Here is a 25,083-nt window from a genome sequence, read left to right as displayed (position 1 = left end):
TGTCGTTTCATCTGTGTTCTTGTCAGGAAGGGAAGGATCGGGGAGAGAATGCGAGCAATGATTCCCCGGCCTCCATCCGAAGAAGCCGCGAAGCTCTCGGCGCTCTTATCTTAATTCGAAAACTTTAGCCTAGCGAATGGCGACATTCTTGGCTCACTGCTTTAACGAGCTTCGTTAGTTGCGATCTTCCATAAAATATTCCTCTCTTACCACATTTCTTTCTTTAATAAGAGCCAGAAGACAATTCTCCCTTCATTATAATCGATTATACAGCCTTGGTCAAAATTATTAGGCACCCTATTCAAATGAAGTTTTTTCAAAATAACATTTTTGAAAGAAATAAAAATATAAACGCATAAATACGTTCATAATAATGAACGCTTCAGTAGACAATTTTTAAACAATAGAAGTCTTTCCTGGTATTAGATTCTGTACAGCATTATAAGAGTGTCTAACAATTTTGGCCAAGGCTGTATATTTCATCGGGATTGATTCAATTCAAAAACCAAATTATAATTTATGTGAGATCAACCGAGAATAACTGAAAGTTATAAATCCCGTTGGAATTAAACTTCTATTAAAAGCTGAAACTTTGAAGATTACTCCGAAAGGGCACTGCGAATCATTATATAGACTCGGGGTCTTTGCGCATCACGATCCGTTGTTGGCAGGAGGTCTAAGGGAGGGGATCGTGGGTCAAGAGAGGGAGATCGTCGACTTATCTTATAGCAGTTACGCCCAATGAATGACGTCAGGTGCGTACGTGCAGTGCGGTGGAACACGCGCGTCAATTGCTCGCGTCAATTGCTCCGAAAAGAAAAACCGAGAGAGCGACGTAACGATGATGCGCAAGGATATCACGATTGTGTTGTGCGTGCTGTTGTTCTTTGCCACGACAGGTGAGACTTCCCAAACGAAGATCCTGAGGATAAATCGAAGGAAAAACGTGCTTAAAGTACTTCGGCACAAATACCACCTGCGATCGCCATTTTGGAAACAAACCTATGACCCATTCTTGGTTGTTTACTGATGGGCGTGAAAATTTTTCAACGACTTCATATGATCCTTCAATTATTTTAATCATCTGTAGACTTATTCGAGGATATTTGGATGTCATTCGAATATCTTTTTAGAGAATATAATAATGTAATAAATAATATACGCACAATGGGGGACATAAATATAAAAATATTTACATTTCCTGAGAAATATAATTTATCACAGATATAGTTAAAAGTAGAAATGGAATGACAACAAAGTAAATTCAGCGTTTCTCTGCAAAACTGTAGAAAAGAGATTAAAAACGTAATATAGAAACATTTTCTCTGTATTAATAATTTCTAGGTTAGGAATTGAGGTTTCCATCAATTACTCCAATCATAATATTCCACATATGATTAGTTTACTGCGGACTGGTAATTCTTCAGATTAATCAACAGTTCTGCTTTAATTAATTACTTTAATTAGATACTTCAGGTTAACTCGAACATACGGTTAACGCTGTTACGTTGTTTTGGAATGCGCAGGTACTAAAGCAATACGCTGTTACCAATGCAGCTCCGACACTGATCCGGACAAGGAGGACCTTTGTGGGGCCTACACGAAATTCGACAAAGAGAGGAATGTGCCTATCGAATGTAACAGCGAGGAGTCACACATGCCTGGCACATTTTGTGTTAAATACACTGAGCAAAGCCCGCGTGGTTTCATCTGTAAGTATACCTATTAAAATAATATTTAGTATTGTGTAGTCAAAAAGAAAGAAATATTTTAGTATTGTGACTCATTTTTAGGTTCTATAACAAATGAAATATAATTGGAATTAAGGCCATTGATGGAAAAAGGGCACATAGGCTTACGTGTCTCGTCTCTCAATCGAAAATCGACTCAGATATTATTATATATATAAAATTCAGTCGATTTACAGAAAAAAGGCACAGCCTATTCTATCAATGGCCTCAATTATTTTTCTCAATTAGTTGTATTTATTATTGTCGATGCATCCAAACCATTTCGATTTTTAATTAATTAATTAATTTAAAAGTTTCTTTCATTAAAGAAAAGGACGCAATTTATTTTATTGATGTGATTGTAAGTTATGTGTTTAAAAATTTAAATTAAATTAAATATGATTTATATTAAATAAATCAAGTTCTTTAAAATATGTGTCAATTAAAGAAACTTACAGAATTATAAAAAATTAAAAATATTTGGAGTTATGAAAATAATTTTTTATAAAGTAAGAACTACAATATATAAGAGAAGTATTCTTTTGTATTAAATTCTACGCGTGTCATATTTACGCAATATACAATAAATAAAAGCGCAAATCGCAATACAGAGACGAAGATGATTATCTTATCTTGAATAACAAGTCAAAAAATTAGATCTAATACCCACAAATTTATTTTCGAATAGAGAGAAATCTCGTGTTAGAAAAACACAGCTTTTAATTTAATCTTCCACAATGAAATTATGAAATAAACGCGCTTTATGAGAAAACATGACCGATCGAATGCATTAGCTGACATACGTTATATGCGCATATGTGCAGCATCGAATGCCGTGTTGCGTATATTGCGCGTGGAGTGCGTAATTAATTAATTAATCGGTGATGTTCAAGGGGATGGCAGGTGGCGACAGGTGATCCGGCGATGCGCTTCTGTCGCCAGTACCGGGGTCACGGGGGTCTGTAACTGGGGCGTACACGAGAACGGCGTTTACTGGCAGGAATGCTACTGCTCCGAGGACGCCTGCAACGCGGCATCCAGTCTGATGTCCCTTACCACGCTGCTCCTCACGACGTGCGGCGCCATTGTTACGCTATCTTGTTTCAAGTAAAACAAATTTTCAGAGTTCTCGAGTTTTCGAGAGACGAAAACGACGAGATAAATATTGGCGACTAGAAAGAATAGATGTTGGAGGTTTTGTTGTAGGAAATGAGAGAAGTTTAGATTTTAGCTAACGTGAGCGAGCAAAGAATGGCACAGATGTTTTTTCGAGGAATTTCGGAGTTGATTTTCTTCTTAGCAAAATTTTGATTAGAATACGGACAGAATAATTTTGCTAGAATATTTGAAATTTAGGCCAGATACAGATCTGAAAATAATCACGTTGGACCGTCTAAATAATTATATTAGACGAGCTAAAAGGTCAAAATTGTTTGCAGTATTATCACCTTGAACGTCCACATAATTATTTTGAGATAGTCCAACGTAATTATTTTCAGATCTGTATTTGACCTAATTTTTATATATTTCAGCAAAACTGTGACTTCCCGTGAAACCACCATCAACATTATTCATATCTCTATGTTCAATTTATATTCAAAATACATTAAAATAATTCAAAAGCGAGAAATCTCGCTTATACTATTTTTAAAGAATGTTGCTTTCTAGAATTTTTAGTGTTTAATATGCAATTCTTATAACGGTCGTTAAACTATCGTTAGAAAAAAATCAACTCCGAAGTTGCCAAAGAGTATACTCTGGTTCCACTTTAATGAGCCAGCTTGTAAATACGTTAAATTATATATCCGTCCATATACCGTATGCTAATCTAAAAAGCATATCCGGAATTCTCCTTTATGTAAATAGTCTAAGATATATGCATTTCTATATCTATCCGTCCGTTTAACGTGTCTAAGAAACGTTATATATTATTCAATGAAACTCTAATTAAGCTATAAAACGACTAATTTACTAAATGTAATTTTAAAAAGGACTAATCACAGAAGCTGATTAAATTTTAAGACGATAGATCCGTTTGTTACTTTTCGAGATAAGTGTGAAGTAAGTTTAAAATATTCAGAACAATAGTGAGACAAACCTGTTGCTTTAAGTATCTAACTGTTTCGGCGAGATGGCATATATTTATTCTCGAGAAATTTAAAAGTCTTTTAAAGTCTATTAAAATGAATTTTATTAAAATTAATTTTATTAAAAGTGCCTTTATATACAGAGATAGTGTTCAATCGCTTTCGATAATCTATTTAGACTAGCGTGTCAATTATGTGAAATACTGGATTTAGAGCAACGATGAGTTAAGTATATGTTACATGTATTTTACACAATACATCAGTATTACAAAAAACTAACTCTTAAACAACTTAAACTTTGGAGAATCTACAATTTCGATTGGGATTGAAATTGTATGCTATAATTTTCAATTGTGCAGTTTAATTAATCTCTGTTAAATAAATAAATATTCTCATATCATTTTTTCACATGTTGCTTAGTCGCTTTACACATCGTCGCTTTAAATCCCGCGACTTATTTATCGCAATTTTTAAATTTTTAAAGCATTTTATATTTTTCTATGTATATGCATAATTTAAAAAGAACAGATTTACTGTTTAATTTAATTGTATACTTTATTACGTATAAATAAAGTAATAGAAAAAAGAAACACGTAAATGAATCTACATATTAAGGATACATAATCTTACAATGAAACTTTTATTAGATAAGAACCGAAGTCAGTGACAAGAAGAATATCCGAGTATCAGTATTCAAAACGTACTTAGTTAATAAGAAAACTCAGACACGCATTTTTGCAACCGAACGCGTTGCTTATAGAGCTGCTTTATTTCGTTTTTTCCCCTCTCAGTTCCTTTTCGCAGCTTTTTGTGCGGTCGTGAATCTTTGAGAAGCCATTAGATGTGCTCGCCCACGTCGCACGCGGTAACATTAACGGGGTGGAAAAACACGGCGAAAATGAAACCTACTTTTGTCTCTCGACTTGACTGACTTTTTGTGGCGGCCCCGAGAAGAAAACACGCCTCGCGAGCCGGGAGATTAATGTTTTCCGCGGCGGTGCTGATCGCATCTGCGCGAAATTCTCATTTGCTAAACTATTTACGCCTGCTTAAGTGCAACTTACGCTATTACAGCCGCGTTTAACGCCACAACTGATTAAAACCATCCTTTCTTATCTAGATTTATGATGCATGCTTATCTAATGCTTCTATTTTTACACACTTTTATTTTACTCGATTCATAGCCGTATAATTAATGACTTTTGAAGAATATTTCTCTTTAAAAATCCGGGAATATTCAAAAATTCATAAAGAAATACAATAATTGATTAACTATATAATATGTAAAGATTATATTTTTTTATTTAGAATAATAAAAATTAATCTATTTCTATGATATGAAATTAATAAATCTAAAGGTATAAAGTAAAATGTATTGTTAGGTTTTTTCAATTTGCATAAACTATTATTTGTAAATCATATTTAATTCTTCCTTATTACCTCTATGACGTTCATTGTTAAAAGAAACGTTTGTTGGAAACGTTTAATATAACAGCATGAAGATTAAACATTGTCTCGTTCAAAAAGATGATTGATATTTATAATATCTATATAAGGGATTTCCTTTCGTAATATCCGAGGAACAAAGCGCATCGGGGATACGCCGTACATTATACCTACATCTTATCCATCACACATCACCGACACGCGCGTTAAATTACGCACATTGTGCGTAAATAAACGGTCCTCGGGCCGAACTTTCGTAAGGAAGAGTTGCGCCCGACTGAGCCCTCAGGCTCAATGTGGATACCCTACTTCTGGTACCAAACATGAGCCTGAGGACACCCTTTTGAACGTACGTCACCACGTAATGCCGGAAATTCGTCGACCCCGAGTTAATTACGTCACGCGAGACTATTAATGCCTCAACAGATCCGACGTACGCGTTGTACGTACAACAATAGTCTCGGCTATTTAGGCCCTTCTCGTACATTACGTCACCACGTGCCAACCCTCGTTATTCGGGGTGCCGTGCGATAATTAAGATCGTCGTCGCCGGAGCGTTAAAGCAGCAACAGCAACAGCGTTGCTGGTTGATAATACTTGGGAAAGGTCTTATTACGCACCGATCCCTTTCCCGTCCCAACACAACACCGGAAGGTTTCCACGAAGGTTTACACCAAAGAACGATGCTTCCCTTCTGAGATCGACTTAGATTGTATCGGGTGTCTCGCAACCAACGCATAGAACATGTTTAACATGAATACCGGAATCATTATCTGTTAATACTTGAGACAAAATTTTTTTTTAGAATTGAGACAAATAACGAGATTTTTTTACGAATAAAACTTTAGAAATGTAATGATATATATAGGTATATATATATATATATAAGTTTGTTCAACATCATATGTTTCTGAATTAGAAATAGAGATAAAAAAACTGATAGAGAAATAAATAAATAATGAAATACAAGTTTATTTATTCCTTTATCCGCATAAATTGAAGAATAATTACGAATTATATACTATTTTAATTTAAGCGCATTTTACAGACACTTAAATTAATTACTATATCAAAAAACGTACAATTGCGTTATAAACATTGAAAAACAAAAACCAATTTAAAATTCATCAAAAACAACTCGTTGTTTCGTTAAAAAAGGCAATTGCTAAAGATTCTGACATTAAAACTCTGATTAACATTTTTATTTGCTTTGGCCGTAGCTCAACATGTAGACTTAAGAAAATTATAACTGAACTGTATTAAGTATAATTACTTAACAATAATTTCATTCGTACAAACTAAACTCAAATCACAGAGTTACTTTTAACTCGTATTATATAACTTACTTGCATATAAATTCTTACATGTATAAAAATTAAAAGTTATAATATATTTGAAGAAAAAAGAAAACATGTTCACTAATTAAATAAAAAAATATCTATCATGTTCAATGAATTTACATTTAAGACTGCAATATTATATAAATCAGATATCAGCCAATGTAAATATTTCATCTATCATAAGTGATGACGAAAACAACTGTCAAGTGAGTCTTTTCCTTCACTTTCTACTTTATCTCTGAATTTGCTTTATCTCTTCTCTGAATTTTTTTCCATAATCTAAAAAATTTATTGATTGCGATCGATTCTTAAGTTCTTCATAATTCATAATTTCTTTCATATAAAACTGAATAAACTTTGACGAATGCATTCCTAAAAATTTTGCATTACACAAAAGCGCAAACTGCATAAGTTCTAAAGAATTTTTAATCGTAATATAACGTAACAAATAATGTTCACACATAAATTTTAAAATTGGCACATCATATTTATCAGCTGCTGTTAATAATTTTTTAAGCATGTCATAATCATTCTGATTTACTGAGCCAGTTAAAATAAATACTAAAATCTGTTTAAAAGTTAATAACTCATTATTCGTCAATTCATTTGTCATATCTTTTTCTGTTCCCTCATATGTAAGACAGATATCTTTAAAGTAACGACTGTTGGTGGCGTACAACAATTTTCTTGATATAATATACTGTTCTTCTCCTACTTTAAATCTGATTGGTTTCTTAATCTTACAATTAGACTCAAATTTAAGAGTTGAATCTCCAAGAGATTTCATCTCTTTCAACACCGTTGTGGATGGTTGTAAATTCATATGTATAACGTTATTTGTCACTTTATGTAAATTCTCCAACTTGCAATGTATTATAAGCGTATCTGCAGAAATAAACTGAAACTTAGATGTCGAGATTCCAATTAACAATGTCATATCCGTTATACGACCCAAAATGGAATTTGATAATAAAGCTGTTTCAGGCGGCAACATTATAGTGGTGGCACATGAACCGTTAAATGTCTTACCAGTACGTATATAAAAATGTAAACTTTTCAGCGAACCAGCTTGACGAAAAACATTCATTTGAATCATGTATTCACCTGTTTCTGGAAACGCTGGAGACTTTATCGTATTCGTGATCTTAGAAAAACGCAAAAATTGATCAATTTTCCATGTATGATCAAGTATAGTCGACTTTATCTGTGTTTGAGAACAGCTCTTGATATACGAAGGTAAGAATGATGAAAATATCGTCTGCTCCTTTTCCGGGATAGTCTCAGAATCAGAGATATCCTGAGCTGCTTCGTCAGAAATCTGGAAATAATTGATTTATTTACAAATTATGAAAATGATCAACATTAAAATTTTCCAAGTCTCATATGCTTTTTAATAAAATAGATTGTGAGAATTTCAACCAAATACCCTAACATGTATAATAATGCTTAGATCATCTAAGCAATGATGCATGTACATACAAACAACTATTTGAAATCTGATTTTAATAAAAGTTTATAGCGATTTTTGAGACATCCTATATATTTTATATATCATTTTTACACAATAGATTTCATAAATATATGAAAGTTTTGTCATAATTTTGCATCAAATTTCAAGAATTATTAGTAAACTGTTTTCTTGCATAAACAGAGTTCTACCTTGATTCTGATACAGGTAACAGATTCGTTTCAAGACTTTTTGCATTAATAGTTTTTAATTGCATTTAAATTACACATTGCTAGTAGAAAATAGATTTGATAGGTATAGATGTATGAATACGTTTATGTATTTTCTTTGTTATGTAGACTGTATGTAATTGTCGCTTTAGGAAACCATGAATGTATCGATTCGTCTACTCATACAAATCTTATGCGCCTTTTAACGCCCTAAAAACACGTAATCAACGAAGTTGAGAAAAGAAGAAAAGAACCGTTAAGAACTTACATGCTTCTCTTCCATTTTACGTATTTGCTTCTTCGCTAATCTGGATCAGTCGCGAACTTAAGATCTTGCGTTTCTCTAATCTCCAACACCAGCCAGATGAAGCAATTAGACTTGCGTGTGTAGCGTGTACAGATGTGGCAAGTGATTTTCTTTTAATTCTCCTTAGCGAACCAAGATTCCAAGCTAAACGCGTGTAACGTATAACGTCAAGCTGATACGAGAAACAATGCTTCTTCTTCTTCTTCTTCTTAAATTTTTTGGCTCCTGCCGCCGAACGGCGGACAATACGGCCAGATATTCCCCTGTTTGATTAACAAAGTCTAGATCACCGTTAGCGTGGCAAAGTCTAAATGGAAATTACAAAGTTTGAGTGTGAATCAATGCAGACAGTAACAGTCGCAGCACTTAAAAAAATTTTTTTGTTCCGGACAAAACACGTCCGAACTGGTCCGCGCACGTTGAGCGAATGGCGGGAAACAATGCGAATGAACAAATGAAGGCGGCGATCGCAGCGATGCTATAGATTAGCTAGATACTCTAGATAGCTAGATTCGAGTTCCGGGGCCACCCGTGAAATAGACAACAATATTTTTTTTCCGAGACGCCTTTGAGCGCTCCGAAACGTTTGAAAAAGCCGCTTTGCTGCGCGCAGCATTTTAAGTGTATTACAGCTCTGTTGGTAGTTTTTGCCGGTATAAATCAGTTATAAAATGTCAATAAAAGTTTAAATGCCGTCGTTTGGTCAATAGCGCCGAAAGCGATATCCAGCGGCAAAAGAGTGATTGACATTGCTACAAACATCGCTGTAATATCATACAATTGTGGTTTTCGAGGACTGTTAGATGTTATGAGCATGCTTCAACTGAAGATTAACTCAGAATTATACCATTTTTCCATGGAAGTTGATCAACGTCGAGTTACAGCCGCAAACCGCTCAGCATCGAAAAATCGGAAAAGCGCTCGGAAAGACATTACGTCGCTTAGAAAAAAGGCTGAAGAGAAAAATACATGCTTGGAAGGGCAGTTATACGGTGCTGGGATAGCAGATTAAAGGTAAAAAAATTGGCAAGCCTATATTTTGAATATTTCATATAGTAAATACGTTTTGAAACTTTAAACGCGTTTTTCTCGAAACCACGTTTTTCAAATTTGCGTACATCGTAGCTCGCTCAATTTTTATTGGATTGACTTGAAATTTTAACTGTAGCTTCTTAGACAGATTATCCATCGAAGTACGTAAGGTTTTTAAGATTGATAAATAATTACATTTGCAATAAACAATTTAAGGTCGATTCTTTACCCAAAAATGAAAAAACAAAATTAAAACTGATGTCAATTCGCGAATTTTCAAAATAAAATTATAATCCTACGTACTTCGAATGAAAAACTAATGTAGATTAAGGAAAAAATTTTTTTTTGCTATAGGTGGTGTACAGAGACTTCTACAGTGTACGCAGATTTCCTCCTCGGACAAAACATGTGTTCAAGTTACCTAGTGCCACGACGCCATTTTGTATCTTAAATTTAAATAAAAATTATTTTTGTATACCTTAATACATGTATAATAAAGTCTCAAAATTTCATTTTAATCCATTGAGTAGTTTTCGAGAAAAAAATTCCCAAAGAAGGGTTCATTATTCAGTGCGCCAAGGTAGTATAACCCCTTAATAGTTAATACATGCATACATGGCCCTTTCTTAGGATATGTGCCCTTTACCTATCTTCTGGTCTCCGGATGAGCCGCGGGCGCCACGGATTAGGTCAGGCATCTCTGTGCCACTGATGCTCTCTTTTGTTACGAAGTATTTAGAAACCTTTTGTTGATTGCATTCTAAAATGTACTGACAGTACTGAAAGTTTGTAGCATATATAACGTAAATTATGGATCATCAATACTGTTAATTTCTCGAAATGCACCCTTTATATAAGCTACGTTCAGCAGAAAAATTAGCTTAACGATTCTTCATTATGATTGAGTTACATTAGTAGATATAAAGATAATTGGATGCAACGAGAAACTAATACTAGATCTACATAAAGAACTTTTATAACTCACGACTATTTTCACAATGAGATTATAACTTCAGAATATTTGAATATTTTTTATTAAATTTCGCGCAGTCAAGTTTTATCGTAATAATTAATCAGTACCGACTACCTCATTTATGCAATAATAACTGTTAATTGCTAAAATATGCTAGCAAAATAATGAACGAACAAATGGGTTTGATGAGGTGTATATCTGTATATCACGAATTACCTTCTTTATTATATAGAATACATTGAATTCTTGCTTTACCTGACACAGATCCGACATTATACATTCAATGACATGTTCAATAACCGATTTTTTTCTTTATATACATATGTTTATTAAGCAATAAATGTGAATTACACTGTTTTAATTTAATCGCATTTTATTGAACCCTAATTAATAAAAATAGTAAAAACGTATAATTCTGACAAACATTAAAAACAAAAATAAAGTTAAAATGAAATATAATTTGCTTTCCGTAAGGGCGTTGAAGAAGGTATAGTTGCTAAAGAGTCTGACACTATAATATGTATACACAGGATGATCTACAGAACAATTGGCAATTTTAATAAGATATTTAATAAGATATATAGTACTGATAAAAATAAATAAAACATTTACACATAACATAGGTTTGTAAGGATTCTTATATTTTTCATTTCCTTTTGTTTTAGATCAACCTGTAGACTTGAGATACTTTATATAACTAAACTACATTAAGCATAATTAATAATAGTTGCAATCGTACATCTAAACCTAATTAAATAACGAATTACTTTTAATCCATATTAATACTTATTTGCATGTAAAATCTTACATATGTCAAAATTGAAAGTCATATTTATAGGAAAGAAGAAAATGTTTACTAATTAAATTAAAAAAATATCTTTATCATGTTTTATTATTTTAGTATTCATGATTTCTTTTATATGAACCTGAATAAAATTTGCCGAATGCGTTTCCAAAAATTTTGCGTTACATAAAAATGCAAGTTGTATAAGTTCCAAAGCATTTTTAATCGTAATATAGCGTAGCAAATAATGCTCACACGTTAATTTTAAATCCGGTACATCATATTTATCAGCTGTAGTTAACAATTTCTTAAGCATGTCATAATCACACTGATCTACTGAACCAGTTATAATATATAATAAAATCTGTTTAAAAGATTCTACCTCATTGTCCGTTACTAATTCCTTTGTCATATCTTTTTCTATTTCCTCATGAGTGAGACACATATCTTTAAAGTAACTACTGTTGGTGGCATACAACAATTCTCTCGATACAACATACTGTTCTCCTCCTACTAGAAATTTGATTGGTTCCCTAGACTTAAATTCAAGGGTTGAGTCGTCATGAGATTTCATATCTTTCAATACCGCCGTTGAGGATGGAAGTAAATGCATATGTATAGTGTTATTTCCCACTTTATGAAAACATTCAAACTTGCAATGTATTATAAGCGTATCTGTAGAATTAAACTGAAACTCAGCTGTCGAGATTCCAATTAACAATGTCATATCTGATATACGACCCAAAATCGAATTTGATGATAAAGCTGTTTCAGGCGGATACATTACAGTAGTGGTACATGAACCGTTAAATGCTTTACTAGTACGTATATAAAAGTTTACTACACCTGTCGTACCAGGCTGACGTAAAACACTCATTTGAATCGCGTGTTGACCAGTTTCTGGAAACGATGGAGACTTTAACGTACGTATGATCTTAGAAAAACGCAAAAATTGATCGATTTTCCATGTATGGTCAAGAATTTTCGACTTTATCTGTGTTTGAGAACAGCTCTTGATATATGAAGGTAAAAATGGTGAAGATATTGTCCGAGCCTCTTCCGCGATAATCTTGTCAGTAGAGATAACCTGAACTTCCTCTTCAGTCACCTGGAAATAATTGATTTACTTATGAATAATGAAAATGTTCAAAATGTCCTAAATCTCTATGCTTTGAAATAAAATAGACTGATAATTTCAAACAAATCTCTTAACATATACATATAATAATACCTACATCATGTATATAGATAAGAACTATTTGATATCTGATTTTAGTGAAACTACACATAACGATTTTTTAGAAGTTCTATAAAAAGTGATATATTAAAAGTAATTAAAGTAATAGATGTATAATTAAAAGTAATATATATATTTAATATATCACTTTTTAATAAAAATAATATTTTATGTCAGACAATCACAAAAAAAAGTTGAACAAACAAATTGTTGGAGAAAATTTAAATACGACTATTTTTGTTGACCACGATCGATTTCATATAAATATTTGAAAGTTTTGTCATTTTGCGTCAAATTTCAGGAATTATTAATAAACTGCTTTCTTGTCTAACTAAGTCTTAAACAATATATAATTCTCCTTTAAACTTAAGAAAAAAACTTTTATTTTATCTGCATATCTATATATATAGGTAAATCCAATTTTTAAGGCGTTTTTCATATCATATATATAAACAGAGTCCTATCTTAAATAGGAATAATTTTTAATTGCACTCAAATTACGGATGCTAGTAGAAAACCGTTTTGACAAGTGTCTGAATGTTTATGAATTTTCTTTGTTATGTAGAATGCATGGAATTGTCGACTGGGAAATATCATGAATGTATTGATTCGCTTATACAAAGTCTGTAGCTGCAGGGTATACATTTAGCGAACGAACAGCGAACGCAAACATCGAATCTGCACTGAGAAAAAAATGTTGTTAATTTGACTAAACTCGTTTAGTTGGTGTGATTTGTTTAATGTAAATATTAATATATTTAAATCAAATATACGTGAGTAATATCAAGAAATATTTTATTTTATTTTATATAATATTTGTTGAATTAACAAATGTTAGCTTGACAGCCCGTGACCGCTGCATTTAGTTGAATCAAATAATATTTCTTTGAATCAACGATTTTTTTTTCTCAGTGTGGTCGAATTCTGGTGTTTGGTACAACCGAAAAAAAAAGAACTAACAATCTAGGAATACAAACGCGAATGTCTGAACGTTCGCGTTCGCTGTTTATTCGCTAAGTGTATTATATCCAGCTTTATTATGTGTTTTCTAATGTCCTAATAACACGTAATCAGCTTCATCAGCGAAGTTGAGAAAAGGACTATTTTTGGGAAAACAATTAGAGATAATTTGCTCAACGTCACACATGTCTCTGAATTATAGCATTTTCGATTTGTTGACTCGACCCGACTCGGGTCAACTCGGGTCAGATTAAAAGTTCAGAAAAAGGATAATGATAAATATGCCACGAAATATGATAATATGCCACGATAATGCTAAAAATCTTTGATGAAGGTTATAAAGAAACGCTTTCTGTCAGTTTAGAGAGTAATCAAATTTCAAACCGAAATTTTGATCTGGCCCGAGTAGGGTCGAGTCAACAAATCGAAAACGCTATTAGAAACAAAGATAAATAAACTGGTAGAAAAACTCGAGAACTTACTTGCTTCTCTATGCGTATTTTCTTTTCCGCTGAATCTTGATCAGTTGAACTTAAGATTTTACGTTTCCTTGGAGACGACATGCTTCGGTAATATTCCAACACCGTTCAGATGAAGAAATTATTAGACTAATGCGTGTACAGATGTGGCAACTGATTTCTTTTACTTCCCTCTTTATCAAATCAAGTTTCCAAGCTACTGCGAATATAAATGTCAAGATAATATGAGAAGTAACGCGAATAACCAAATGAAAGCAGCCCCTGCAGCGATATCAGATTCGAGCCCCGGCGCCCCAGGGCCCTCAGGTTTACCCGTAAAATAGATGGAAGGGGCACATATCCTAAGAAAAAGCCACTTACATGTTAACACGTGGCTCTCTCTTTTAGGATATGTGCCCTCTCCACCTATCTTCCGGAAGAGTCGCGGGCGCCACGGATAGGTCAGGAACTCGATTCTTGAATTTATTCGCAAGAGAAACGTATGCGCAAATGTTGTTCTTACAGAAAAGTTGCAAGTCGATTGGCTATCGCATTGACTTTTAACCAATCAACTTATAACGTTTCTGTAAGAACAAAATTTGCGCATACGTTTCTCTCGCGAATAAATTCAAGAATCGAGCCCCACAGGTCATTTCTGTGCCACTGCGATGCTTTCTTTTGTTACAAAGTGTTTAAAAACCTTATCCTTTTGTTGACTGTATTCTAAAATGTACTGACAGTATTGAAAGTCCGTGGCATATGTAATGTAAATTATAAATTATCAATACTATTAATACATTTCTCGAAATGCACCCTTTATATATAATTTAGCTACATTCAATAGAAAAATTAGCTCACTGATTCTTTAATCTGATTGAGATTTACTTTAGCATCGAGGAACTAAAACTAGATCTACATGAAGAATTTTTATAACTCACAACTATAACTTTCACTGACACACAATAAGACTAACTTCAAAATATTAGAATATTTTATTAAAGTTTTGCGTAATTAAATTTTATCGTAATAATTAATACGTGTATTTGCTTTCTCATTTATGCAATAATAACTGTTAATTGCATCGCTAAAATATGCTAGCAAAATAATAAGCGAACGAATAGGTTCGATGAAGTGGTATACATCACGAATTACCTTTTTTATTATATAGAACACATTGAATTCTCGCTCTACCTGACAGATCCAACATTACATTTCAATAATAATATTCTTATTGTTTAGGAATAAATTTCTTCTACCCGATTACTTTCACTGTTCACACTTTGCCTTATCCTTTACTTTCGAATTACCTTTTCCCAAAGCGAAAATATAATGTTATTTCGAATTAAGCAGAAACTAGATTAACAAGAAATATACAATTAATTAAAAAGACTATATTGTTTTATTTTTATTTTAAAAAAAAATCAACATTTCGAGATTGTGAGTTATTAAAATAAATTCTCAAAGAACTATAGTACACAGGATCATCTACAGAACGATTGAAAATTTTTAATAAGATGTAGTACTGATAAAATTAAGTAAAACATTTATAGATAATAGGTTTGTAACAATTCTTATTTTCCATTTGCTTTTGTTCTGGATCAACCTGTAGATAGGAAAAAATTAAACTACATGTGTAATTATAACTAAACTTTATTCAGTATAATAGTTTTATTCGTACGTCTGTACTAAGAAACAAATTATTCTTAATTTGTACTAATAATACCATTAAAAAATATCTATTCATATTAATTCTTACATACTTATATGTATAAAAATTAAAAATTATAATGTGTTTGTAGAAAAGTCAGAAACATATGTTTACTAATTAAATAAGAAAAATATCTCTTCATCATGTTCTATAAATTTATATTTAAGACTGCAATATTACGTGAATCCAATATTAGCCAATGTGAATTTCTTATCTGCCATAAATGGTGACGAAAATTTACGAGTGCTGATTTCAAGTGGTTTACTTTTCTCAATCAATTCCATTATCTTAATTGAATTTTCTCGCGATAGACTTTTAAATGTTTTAGCGTCCGTAATTTCTTTTATGTAAAACTTAATAAAAATTGCCAAATTTGTTTCTAAAAATTTCGCATTAGACGAGAACGCCAGCTGTATAAGTTCCACAGCATTTTCAATCGTAATACAGCGTAATAAATAATGTTCACATGCTAATTTTAAAGTTGGTACATCATACTTATCAGTCGCTGTTAATAAATTTTTAAGCATGTAATAACGTTGTTCTATTGAGCCAGTTGTAATATACATTAAAATCTGTTCAAAAGATTGTATCTCATTATCCGTTACTAATTCATCTGTCATATCTTTCACCTTTTCCTTATGTGTAAGGCAAATATACTTAAAATAACTACTGTTGGTGGCGCGCAACAATTTTCTTGATATAACATATTGTTTTTTTCCTACTACAAATTCGATTGATTCCTCATCTTTACACCGAAACTTATCAACGGTCGAATCTTCAAAATATGTCACGTCGTTTGAAAATTCTGTTAAAGATGGTAATAAATTCATACGTATAGCTTTATTTATTAGATTATGAAAAATTTCAAACTTGCAGTGTACTATAAGCGCACCTGTTCGATCAAACGAAAACCTCTCTGTCGAGAACTCAATTAACAATGTCATATCAGATATATGACCTGAAATAAAGTTTGATGAGAAATATTGTCTCGGCGCACACGTTATAGTAGTGGTACATGAACCACAAAATGAATTATTAGTAAGTATATAACATTTTATTACATTTATCTGCCAATTATCCTGTCGTGACATATTCATTAAAATCTCGCATTGACCTATTTCTGGAAACGACGGAAACGTTATCGTATTCTTGATCTCACAAAAACGCATAAATTGATCAATTTTCCATGTATGGTCAAGTATAGTTGATTCAATATGTGTTTGAGAATAACTCTTGGCATATGAAGGTAAGAATGGTGAAGATACTGTCTGTGCTTTGTTCTCAGTAGAGATATTCTCAACTTCTTTGTCAGAAATCTGAAAATAATTAATTTACTTATGAATGATGAAAAGCACTAACATCAAAATGTTCTAGAAAGTTTCTATGCTTTTTAATAAAATAGATTGACTTTCAATCTAATAATATATATATGTTTAAATGTATAGATATATGAGCCACTTGAAATCGAATTTAACTTAAAAATACATAGAGATTTTTTAGACACCCTATATTTAATATCTTTTTTCAAATAAGAAAAGAACTGAAGGGTATAGAGGAAAAACGATCAATATCCACCCAGAGTAATTTAAAAAAAAATGCAATTTTAAGTGCAAAAGACATTAGATATCTTAGGAAGCTATTGAAAAAAATTGTAGGAAATTTAGTGAATATCGGAACGCAGCTTCAGCGTTTACTTATTTAGTATTTACATAATGGTTATACATAACATATGTTGGACTCTGATGGTTTTCCCCACAAGCGCGTAGATTATGATTGTTTCTTTTCCCAGCACGGTACATCGACGGTACCTTTCCAATGAATTGTAACTGTTCTTCAATGATCAAAACAGATAAGAAATATGAAAGTTGTTTGAAAATGCCAGAAGATATATGATCAGATTAATTTCGACAAAAAGTGAACTTTGATTCTTTTTCCTCTGCACCCTTCAACTGTTAACAACTTACTTGCTGCTCTTCCATTACAGGTATTGACTTTACCGCTGAATCTTGATCAGTTGAACTTAAGATTTTATCGATTTTACGTTTCTCTAACGACATGCTTCGATTGTTAATATATTCCAACACCTTCCAGATTGTTCAGGAGCCGATCTCGACGAGATCGTCCCGATTGAAATGCCGAGATACGCCCAGAGATGAGCGCGAAGACAGTCGGTTGCGCGAATCCTCAGATTCGCTGAAGGATTCGTGAGCGGAAGAGGAACTCGAGAGTTCGTGTCGTTATTAACAAAAAACGTTTATTTTGTGCACAAGAAGAGCAGGCGACGCCCGGAGCAATTCGCGTACACGCGCGGAAATCTTCGTCCTTCTGACAAGGCCGTCGGAAATTTTGAAGTCGGAGATCTTGCAGTCGGAGATCTTGCTCGCGGCCGACGGAGATCTTGATCACGAGGCCGGGGACGATCGCGAAAATGATACGGGCGTCAGCTCACGAACTCAGTGTTACCGCACGCAAACAATTTCCAATTTCAGAATCACAGAACAACGCACGACACGAGATTTTATCAAGGATCGTCAGCTACCGTACGAACGAGCCGACGATTCAAAGTCTTCTGCCTGCTCCGAGACTCTCCCTTCGGCGGTCGCGCCGTGGAAAACCGGAGAATACGCTTCTTCGGCCAATCACGCGGAGCGTGACTCTATTTTCAAGCTTTAGTTTTTCATTACAGGGTTGCTAATGCTCGCGCGTCGAACACGTGTTCCTGTCGCGGTGCCTCGACGAATAATCGCGCGCGACGCTCTTCGAGGCGCATGATCATGCAGCCTACTTCTTTTCTCTTTAGTATTTATCTTTAGTAAGGATATCTGTTGGCGCGGCGCGAGAGGAAGGAAGACGCACGGAGAGAATTTTTTGTTATATTTTACCCTTAAATTCACTACAAACTTGGGACAACTTGGCAACCAAGCAATTCTTAAAATATACAAAAGACATTTTACAAACAACGTGATAAAAATTACCAAGCAGATTGGTAAATTTTGAAAAATTATTAAAATTTCCTAGATATATTTTAGTAAAATTAATCAAACATATTTTATATTTTAATGTAATAGATATTAATATTTTTTATTATGGTAGATATTAATCAGAATAGCTCGCATAAAATTCTTGATGGTACATGTTGTCCCACCATAATTTCAGGGTAAATTTTAAGAGAAAATTCTCTCCGTGTGGAGATAGATGTGGGAACGTACTGACGCTGATGCAAAGATGCAGCGTGACGTGTTACATTATTAAAAAGCCGAAATATATATATATATATATATACACAAAGGAAAAAAAAGAAAACAACAAGTTTATACGAGGTTTAGAATTTAGAGGTAGAGCGAATAGCGAGACAGGCGAGTGTCCCGGATCGAATTCGTTTAGAGTTGCATTTTCATTTACTGTAATTTAGACTGCGACCAAAAGTAGGTAATAACTGACGACGATTGACCGATAATTGACCGCCGTAAGAAGGTTCCGGGATTTTTTATACTCGCAATGAACAAATAATATACCAGAAACTTCGCGGACCCTTGGCAACAGCGAGCGGAAACGATAGATCTATTGTCTTAATTCTCGGAATCGTTATGACTAGCAATAAGTTTACGATGTACCGCGAACACAGCGTGATAGCGGCTTACGTTCGGTCCTATCTTGATTACATTTGAAATTAACACGCGTTTAAATCATCAATCGCCGCAGAAGTTCCGAGAACGGCTCAAGTTTCGTTATGATAACCGTTGAAAAGAAGATGGATAAAATGTCGCGATGCCTATACTCTGAGTGCGTTCCGTTTCACGCATATGATGCGCATAATGCATCATTTATCCTTGTTTAACATTCAATGGACAACAAAAGGATAAATGATGCATTATGCGCATCGTGCGTGAAACGAAATGCACCCTATGAATCTATCGCTATTTTTAAGCTATTGTAATCTCTAACAATATCTTTTTATGCGAAAAATCTAAAAATCATTAACTCATTTATCAATGCTAAAAAGAATCAATAAATCTTCTTTCAACGAAATAATATTTTGTACAAAATTTGCAGTCACCGAAAGTAAGCTGAATAATCAAATGCTAGACCTAACTACATGGAGAACTTTTATAACTCACGACTATTTTCATACACAATAACATTCAATTAAAAATACTAGAATATTTTATTGAAGTTTTGTGCGGTTAAAACTTTATCAAGTTTTACCGTAATAATTAATGAGTATTTCTCTCGACTTTCTCATTTGTGCAATAATAACTGTTAATTGCATCGCTACGATATGCTAGCGAAAAGATAAACGAACGAATAGATTCGATGCATGACATATCACAAACTACCTTTATATTATGTATATAGGATACATTACATTCTTGCTTTACCTGACAGATCCAACATTATATTTTAACAATATTATTATTGTTTAAAAATAAATTTCTTCTACCCGGTTACAGAGTTTTCATTGTTCTCTCACACTTTGCTTTACCTTTTATTTTCATATTATCTTCCTTCACCCAAAGCGACAATATAAAGTTTTATTTCGAATTAAGTGCAGAAATTAATTAATAAACGATACAAAAGATTGTTTTATTTTTATTTTTAAAACAAATCTAGATCTCGAAATAATAGGTTATCAAATTTAATTCGTGTATCTTTATATATTATTTGTGTAGATTTATAATTTTTGTGAAGCATCTTCTTCCATCTACCGATGGTTGGACAGTATATTTCCATTATTATCAGATATCTCTGTATAATAATTTGCCAACATCACATATGTCTCTGAATTAGAAATGAAGATAAATAAACTGTTAGAAAATAAATAAAATTAAGTTTTCTCTCTACATATGTATATTAAGGAATAATTATGAATTTGATTCTGTTTTAATGTAATCGAATTTTATTGAACCTCAATTAATGACAATATCAAAAATGTATAATTACGATAAACATTAAAAAACGAAAATTAAGTTTAAATTTAAAAAATAACTTAAAAAATAACTTATTCGTTGAAAAAGTTAAACACAAGTTTGTAAAGATTCATATTTTCTTATTTTCTTTTGTTCTAGAGCAACCTGTAAACTTAAGAAAATTATAACTAAACTACATTAAATATAATTAATAAATAAATTTCATTCGTACATTAAAATCAAAAAATGAATTATTTTTTATCCATATTAATACTTATTTGCATATAAATTCTTATACGTATAAAAGTTAATAATAATAATAAAGAAGTCTAATTATAATTACAAATCAATCGAAGAAAAATGGAGCGTTGAGCCGTAACAAGGTGTTGGTGTTCGTATATTCTATACTTAAGTAAAGAAGTAACGAATTATAATATACATACTGTACATATACATATATTCCAACTTAATAGACTGCGCGCCGCAAATTTGTCGGACTTGAAACACAGCTATTTTGGAACATTATAATTAGATTTCTGATTTGTCGTCTTAGGTGGTGACAAAAAAAATTGATCAGTGCTGACTTCAAATTTACTTTTCTCAATAAATTCCATTATCTTATTTAAATCTTCTTGCGATAGACTTTTAAATGCTATAGTGTCCCTAATTTCTTTCATGTAAAATTTAAAAAAAGTTGCCGAATGTGTTTCTAAATATTTTGCATTAGATGACAACGCAAGCTGCATAAGTTCTACTGCATTTTCAATCGTAAGACTGCGTAACAAATAATGTTGACACGTTAATTTTAAAGTTGGTACATCATATTTATCAGCTGCTGTTAATAATTTTTTAAGCATCCCATAATTACCCTGATCAATGGAGTCAGTTGTAATATATAATAAAACCTGTTTAAAAGATTCTATCTCATTATCCGTTACTAATTCATTTGTCATATCTTTTTCTTTTTCCTTATGTGTAAGGCACATATACTTAAAATAACTACTGTTGGTGTCGCACAATAATTTTTTTGATATAACATACTGTTCTTCTCCTATTATAAATTTGATTGATTTCTCATTAAATAACTGGAAATCAAAAGTTGAGTTTTCAGAAAGTTTTATCTCTTTAAATACCGTTGGGGGTGGTTGTAATTGTAAATTCATGTGTATAGTGTTACTTATCAGTTGATGAAAATGTTCAATCTTGCAATGTATTATAAACGCCTCTGTAGAAATGTACGAATCATCCGAGACATCAATTAACAATGTCATATCCGATATACGACACGAAATCGATCTTGACGCTAAGACTGTTTCAGGCGGATGCATTATAGTAGTAGTACATGAACCGCTAAATGCTGTATTAGTACGTATTGAAATTCGTATTGCACATAGCAAATCTTGACGTGAAATATTCATTTGAATCTTGTATTGGTTGTTTTCTCCAAATGGTGGAGAATTTAATGTATCTACGATTGCAGCGAGACGCCCAAATTGATCAATTTTCCATGTATAGTCAGACGTAGTCACTTCAAATCGTGTTTGAGAATAGCTTTTGGTATACGAAGGTAAAAATGATGAAGATACCGTCTGCTCCTTTTTCGGGACAATCTCATTGTCAGTATAATTCTCATGTTTCATTCTTTCAGACCACATCTGGAAATAATTAACTTACTTATAAATGATGAAAATGAGATCAACATCAAAATATCCTGAAAGTCGCTATGCTTTTTATAATAAAATAGGTTAAATTTCAAACAAATATTCTAACATGTAATAACGCTTATACATCATGTATAGATGTATAGATAAGAGTCACTTGAAATTGAATTTAACTTAAAATACGTAGAAATTTTTTGGGACAACTTTAATATATCTTTCTTTAAATAAAAATAACATTTTATGTTAGACAACCACAAAAAAGAATTGAATAAGTAAATAGCCATTTTACGTCAAATTTCAAAAATGATTACTAAACTGCTTTCTTGCCTAAGTCTTACACGATCTATAATTCCCGTTAATTTAAGAATAAACTTTTATTTATAACTTTACACCTTATGCATTTTGATATACATATACGTATAAGTTCAATTCTTAAAATGCTTTTTATATCTATTACATATAAACAGGATTCTATCCTTGAATTCTGATAAAAGTAATGGATGCATGTGAAGTAAACTCTTTGCATTAATAATTTGTAATTGTATTCAAATTACACATGCTAGTAGAAAGGTGATTTGATACGTGTATGAATTTATGCATTTTCTTTGCTATGTAGAATGTGTGGAATTGTTGCCTTAGGAAATGTCATAATTAATTCGTTACACATCAATGTTTTATGTGTTTCCTAACGTTCTAATAAAACAGTAGTCAACGAAGTTGAGAAAAAAACTGTTAAAAACTTACTCGATTTTCCTTGAGCACTGGCTTATTAAATGCCATATTTGCTTATGCGTATTTGCTTTTCCGCTGAATCTTGATCAGTCACACTTAAGATCTTGCGTTTTTCTAATGATATGCTAATATTCCAACGCCGTCCAGATAATAGCATTTATTAGACTAATGCGTGTATGTAGTACAGACGTGGCAACTGATTTCCTTTATTTCCTGTTGTCAAATCAGGTTTCCAAGCTACTACGAATATAACGTCGAGATAATCCGAGAGATAATGCGAATGAACAAACGAACATGGCCACTGCAGAGTGTAGATTCGAACCTCGACTCATCCATAAAATAAGTAAGCCTGTTCGTTTTAACTGAACTTCTTGCACAGGTCATCTCTTCTCCTTTTCTCCTTTTCTCTCCAATGTGAAAAGAAAAGAGGAAAGATGAATAGTGCAAGAAGTTCAGCTAAGACGAACAGGCCTAGTGGTGGGGGACACGCATACTAAAGCCTTTGTGTCCACGTTGCTAGAAATCGCTCCGAGATCTCAAACGGAGAAAGAATTGGCCATTCACATTTAAACAATTGGCTCAATTAACCAATGTGATTGGTTAATTTTTTCTCCGTTTGAGATCTCGGGGCGATTTCTAGCATCGTGGACACAAGAGACCTGTTCGTGTTATCTAAACTTCTTGCACAGTTCATTTATTCTCTTTTTCTTTCCAACGTGAAAAGAAAAAGAGGAAAGATGAACCGCAGTGCGAGAAGTTCAGCTAAAACGAACAGGCCTAAGGCTTAAGAGAGAGAGCCACGTATGTACGTGACACACACACGTAACACATGTGACACGAATTTTTTACGGCTACTCTCAATCTCAATACAGTAATCTGCTTGTCATAGGATTCTTTTTGATTTATGACTTGCAAGGGGACAACCATCCTTTAATCCCTCAAATTTTGCTAAATTTTTAATATGTTACAGAGTACACTCCATTCATTAACTAATACAAGATATATAGTAACTCTGTCCAATGCAATAGTTTATGAAATATTAATGTTCAAAATACGTATTTTTTTTTATATCAATGATAAATAAATCATGCTTATACAAAGAAGTTGCATTTATAAAATGCGCTCGGTTAAATTATGTGTTTGAAATGTTTCTATGATAGATAGCATCCAAAAACGTATATACAATGTGATCATGATATTGATTGTGCTCAAATTGAAAGTTCCGACACTGAAGTTTAATTAATTGTTATGTAATGTATTTTTGTTAATTGTGATGTACTACTTTGCAACGTCATTATAATTATGTATTTTCTTATTTATAATACATAATTATTATAGTACATATATAAACTTTATTTTGCAGAGTTTTAAAACAATTACGCACACGACAAATTTTAAACATTAATATTTCATAAACTATTACGCATTGGACAGAATTACTGTATATCTTATATTAGTGAATGAGGTGTACCGTAACATATTAAAAATTTAGCAAAATTTAAAGGGTCGCAAGGGTTGGTCCCTTTATCCAGTTTCAGTAAGCAAATAAAATCTTATGACGCTTTTCAACCAATCAGATTTATGTAAAATGCTTATTCGAATGCACTAATTTGGCTCTGGAAACTGTGTAAACATCAATTAACCCACTGCTTTATAAGGGCTCATAGAACGATCAAAATATGTCCAGATATATTTAAATATATTCGACTGAAACAATGTTCAATAATAAATCTTGTCGTATGACGGATGATGAAAATACAGCCTGTTTCTTTTCTCTTTTTATCTTTAGTAGGGATATTTGTTCGCGTGAGGAAGAAAGATGGATGATGCCAAGTTATGTAGATATTATGTAGGAACGTACTAACACTGATGCAAATTAAGATATAAGCGTAACGTGTCACTTTACTAAACAGCCTAAATATACAAAAGGAAAAAAAAAAATTTATACGAAGTTTAGAATTTTATAGAGGTAGACCGAACGGTGAGTGTCCCGGATCGAATTCGTTTAGTAACATTTAGAGTTACTGTAATTTAGACTGTTCGC

The 25,083-nt window shown here is 32.5% G+C and overlaps 5 protein-coding genes across 6 annotated transcripts; 1 reads left to right on the top strand and 4 right to left on the bottom strand.

Moving 5' to 3' along the window:
- Positions 1-745: 745 nt before the first annotated feature.
- LOC139783254 (UPAR/Ly6 domain-containing protein crok) lies at positions 746-4,407 on the top strand. Its single transcript, XM_071722406.1, has 3 exons — positions 746-899; positions 1,527-1,712; positions 2,624-4,407. The coding sequence occupies exons 1-3, from the start codon at positions 746-748 to the stop codon at positions 2,839-2,841; spliced, it is 558 nt and encodes a 185-aa protein (XP_071578507.1). The 3' UTR covers positions 2,842-4,407.
- A 540-nt stretch (positions 4,408-4,947) lies between these two features.
- On the bottom strand, positions 4,948-9,083 carry LOC139783253 (uncharacterized). Its single transcript, XM_071722405.1, has 2 exons — positions 8,549-9,083; positions 4,948-7,921 (listed from the first exon to the last, which is right to left on the bottom strand). Exons 1-2 carry the CDS (start codon positions 8,561-8,563, stop codon positions 6,836-6,838), a joined length of 1,101 nt encoding a protein of 366 aa, XP_071578506.1. The 5' UTR covers positions 8,564-9,083; the 3' UTR covers positions 4,948-6,835.
- Positions 9,084-9,595: 512 nt separating this feature from the next.
- LOC139783252 (uncharacterized) lies at positions 9,596-14,577 on the bottom strand. Of its 2 annotated transcripts, XM_071722403.1 has the most exons (3): positions 14,056-14,577; positions 11,632-12,484; positions 9,596-10,379 (listed from the first exon to the last, which is right to left on the bottom strand). In XM_071722403.1, coding segments are annotated over exons 1-3 (936 nt in total). In that variant the 5' UTR covers positions 14,137-14,577; the 3' UTR covers positions 9,596-10,377. The 2 variants fall into 2 exon arrangements, with proteins under 2 accessions (XP_071578504.1, XP_071578503.1); XM_071722402.1 differs by lacking the exon at positions 9,596-10,379 and having other exon boundaries at positions 11,076-12,484.
- A 1,088-nt stretch (positions 14,578-15,665) lies between these two features.
- Positions 15,666-18,503, bottom strand: LOC139783259 (protein roadkill-like). Its single transcript, XM_071722410.1, has 2 exons — positions 17,704-18,503; positions 15,666-17,055 (listed from the first exon to the last, which is right to left on the bottom strand). Exons 1-2 carry the CDS (start codon positions 17,794-17,796, stop codon positions 15,916-15,918), a joined length of 1,233 nt encoding a protein of 410 aa, XP_071578511.1. The 5' UTR covers positions 17,797-18,503; the 3' UTR covers positions 15,666-15,915.
- Positions 18,504-20,879: 2,376 nt separating this feature from the next.
- Positions 20,880-23,415, bottom strand: LOC139783261 (uncharacterized). The gene is made up of 2 exons (XM_071722411.1): positions 23,052-23,415; positions 20,880-22,301 (listed from the first exon to the last, which is right to left on the bottom strand). Exons 1-2 carry the CDS (start codon positions 23,085-23,087, stop codon positions 21,156-21,158), a joined length of 1,182 nt encoding a protein of 393 aa, XP_071578512.1. The 5' UTR covers positions 23,088-23,415; the 3' UTR covers positions 20,880-21,155.
- Between the last annotated feature and the right edge of the window lie 1,668 nt (positions 23,416-25,083).

The sequence above is a fragment of the Temnothorax nylanderi genome, unplaced genomic scaffold (genome assembly GCF_030848795.1).
Source record: "Temnothorax nylanderi isolate EJ_2023f unplaced genomic scaffold, tnyl_v1.0 TNYL_tig0484_pilon, whole genome shotgun sequence".
NCBI lineage: Eukaryota > Metazoa > Arthropoda > Insecta > Hymenoptera > Formicidae > Temnothorax > Temnothorax nylanderi.
Note: the sequence above shows the minus strand (reverse complement) of the source record. Positions and strands in the feature narration are given on the sequence as shown.

Bases quoted from the DNA above. Each gene is read 5' to 3' on its own strand.
- LOC139783261 (XM_071722411.1), bottom strand. From the start codon at position 23,087: ATGGCATTTAATAAGCCAGTGCTCAAGGAAAATCGA. The intron at 22,302-23,051 runs GTAAGTTTTTAA...AATTATTTCCAG, and splicing joins CAGTGCTCAAGGAAAATCGA to ATGTGGTCTGAAAGAATGAA.
- LOC139783254 (XM_071722406.1), top strand. From the start codon at position 746: ATGACGTCAGGTGCGTACGTGCAGTGCGGTGGAACACGCGCGTCAATT. The intron at 900-1,526 runs GTGAGACTTCCC...TGGAATGCGCAG, and splicing joins GTTGTTCTTTGCCACGACAG to GTACTAAAGCAATACGCTGT. The intron at 1,713-2,623 runs GTAAGTATACCT...GTGATGTTCAAG, and splicing joins AAGCCCGCGTGGTTTCATCT to GGGATGGCAGGTGGCGACAG.
- LOC139783252 (XM_071722402.1), bottom strand. From the start codon at position 14,136: ATGTCGTCTCCAAGGAAACGTAAAATCTTAAGTTCAACTGATCAAGAT. The intron at 12,485-14,055 runs GTAAGTTCTCGA...AATTATTTCCAG, and splicing joins AAATACGCATAGAGAAGCAA to GTGACTGAAGAGGAAGTTCA.
- LOC139783259 (XM_071722410.1), bottom strand. From the start codon at position 17,796: ATGTCGTTAGAGAAACGTAAAATCGATAAAATCTTAAGTTCAACTGAT. The intron at 17,056-17,703 runs GTAAGTTGTTAA...AATTATTTTCAG, and splicing joins CTGTAATGGAAGAGCAGCAA to ATTTCTGACAAAGAAGTTGA.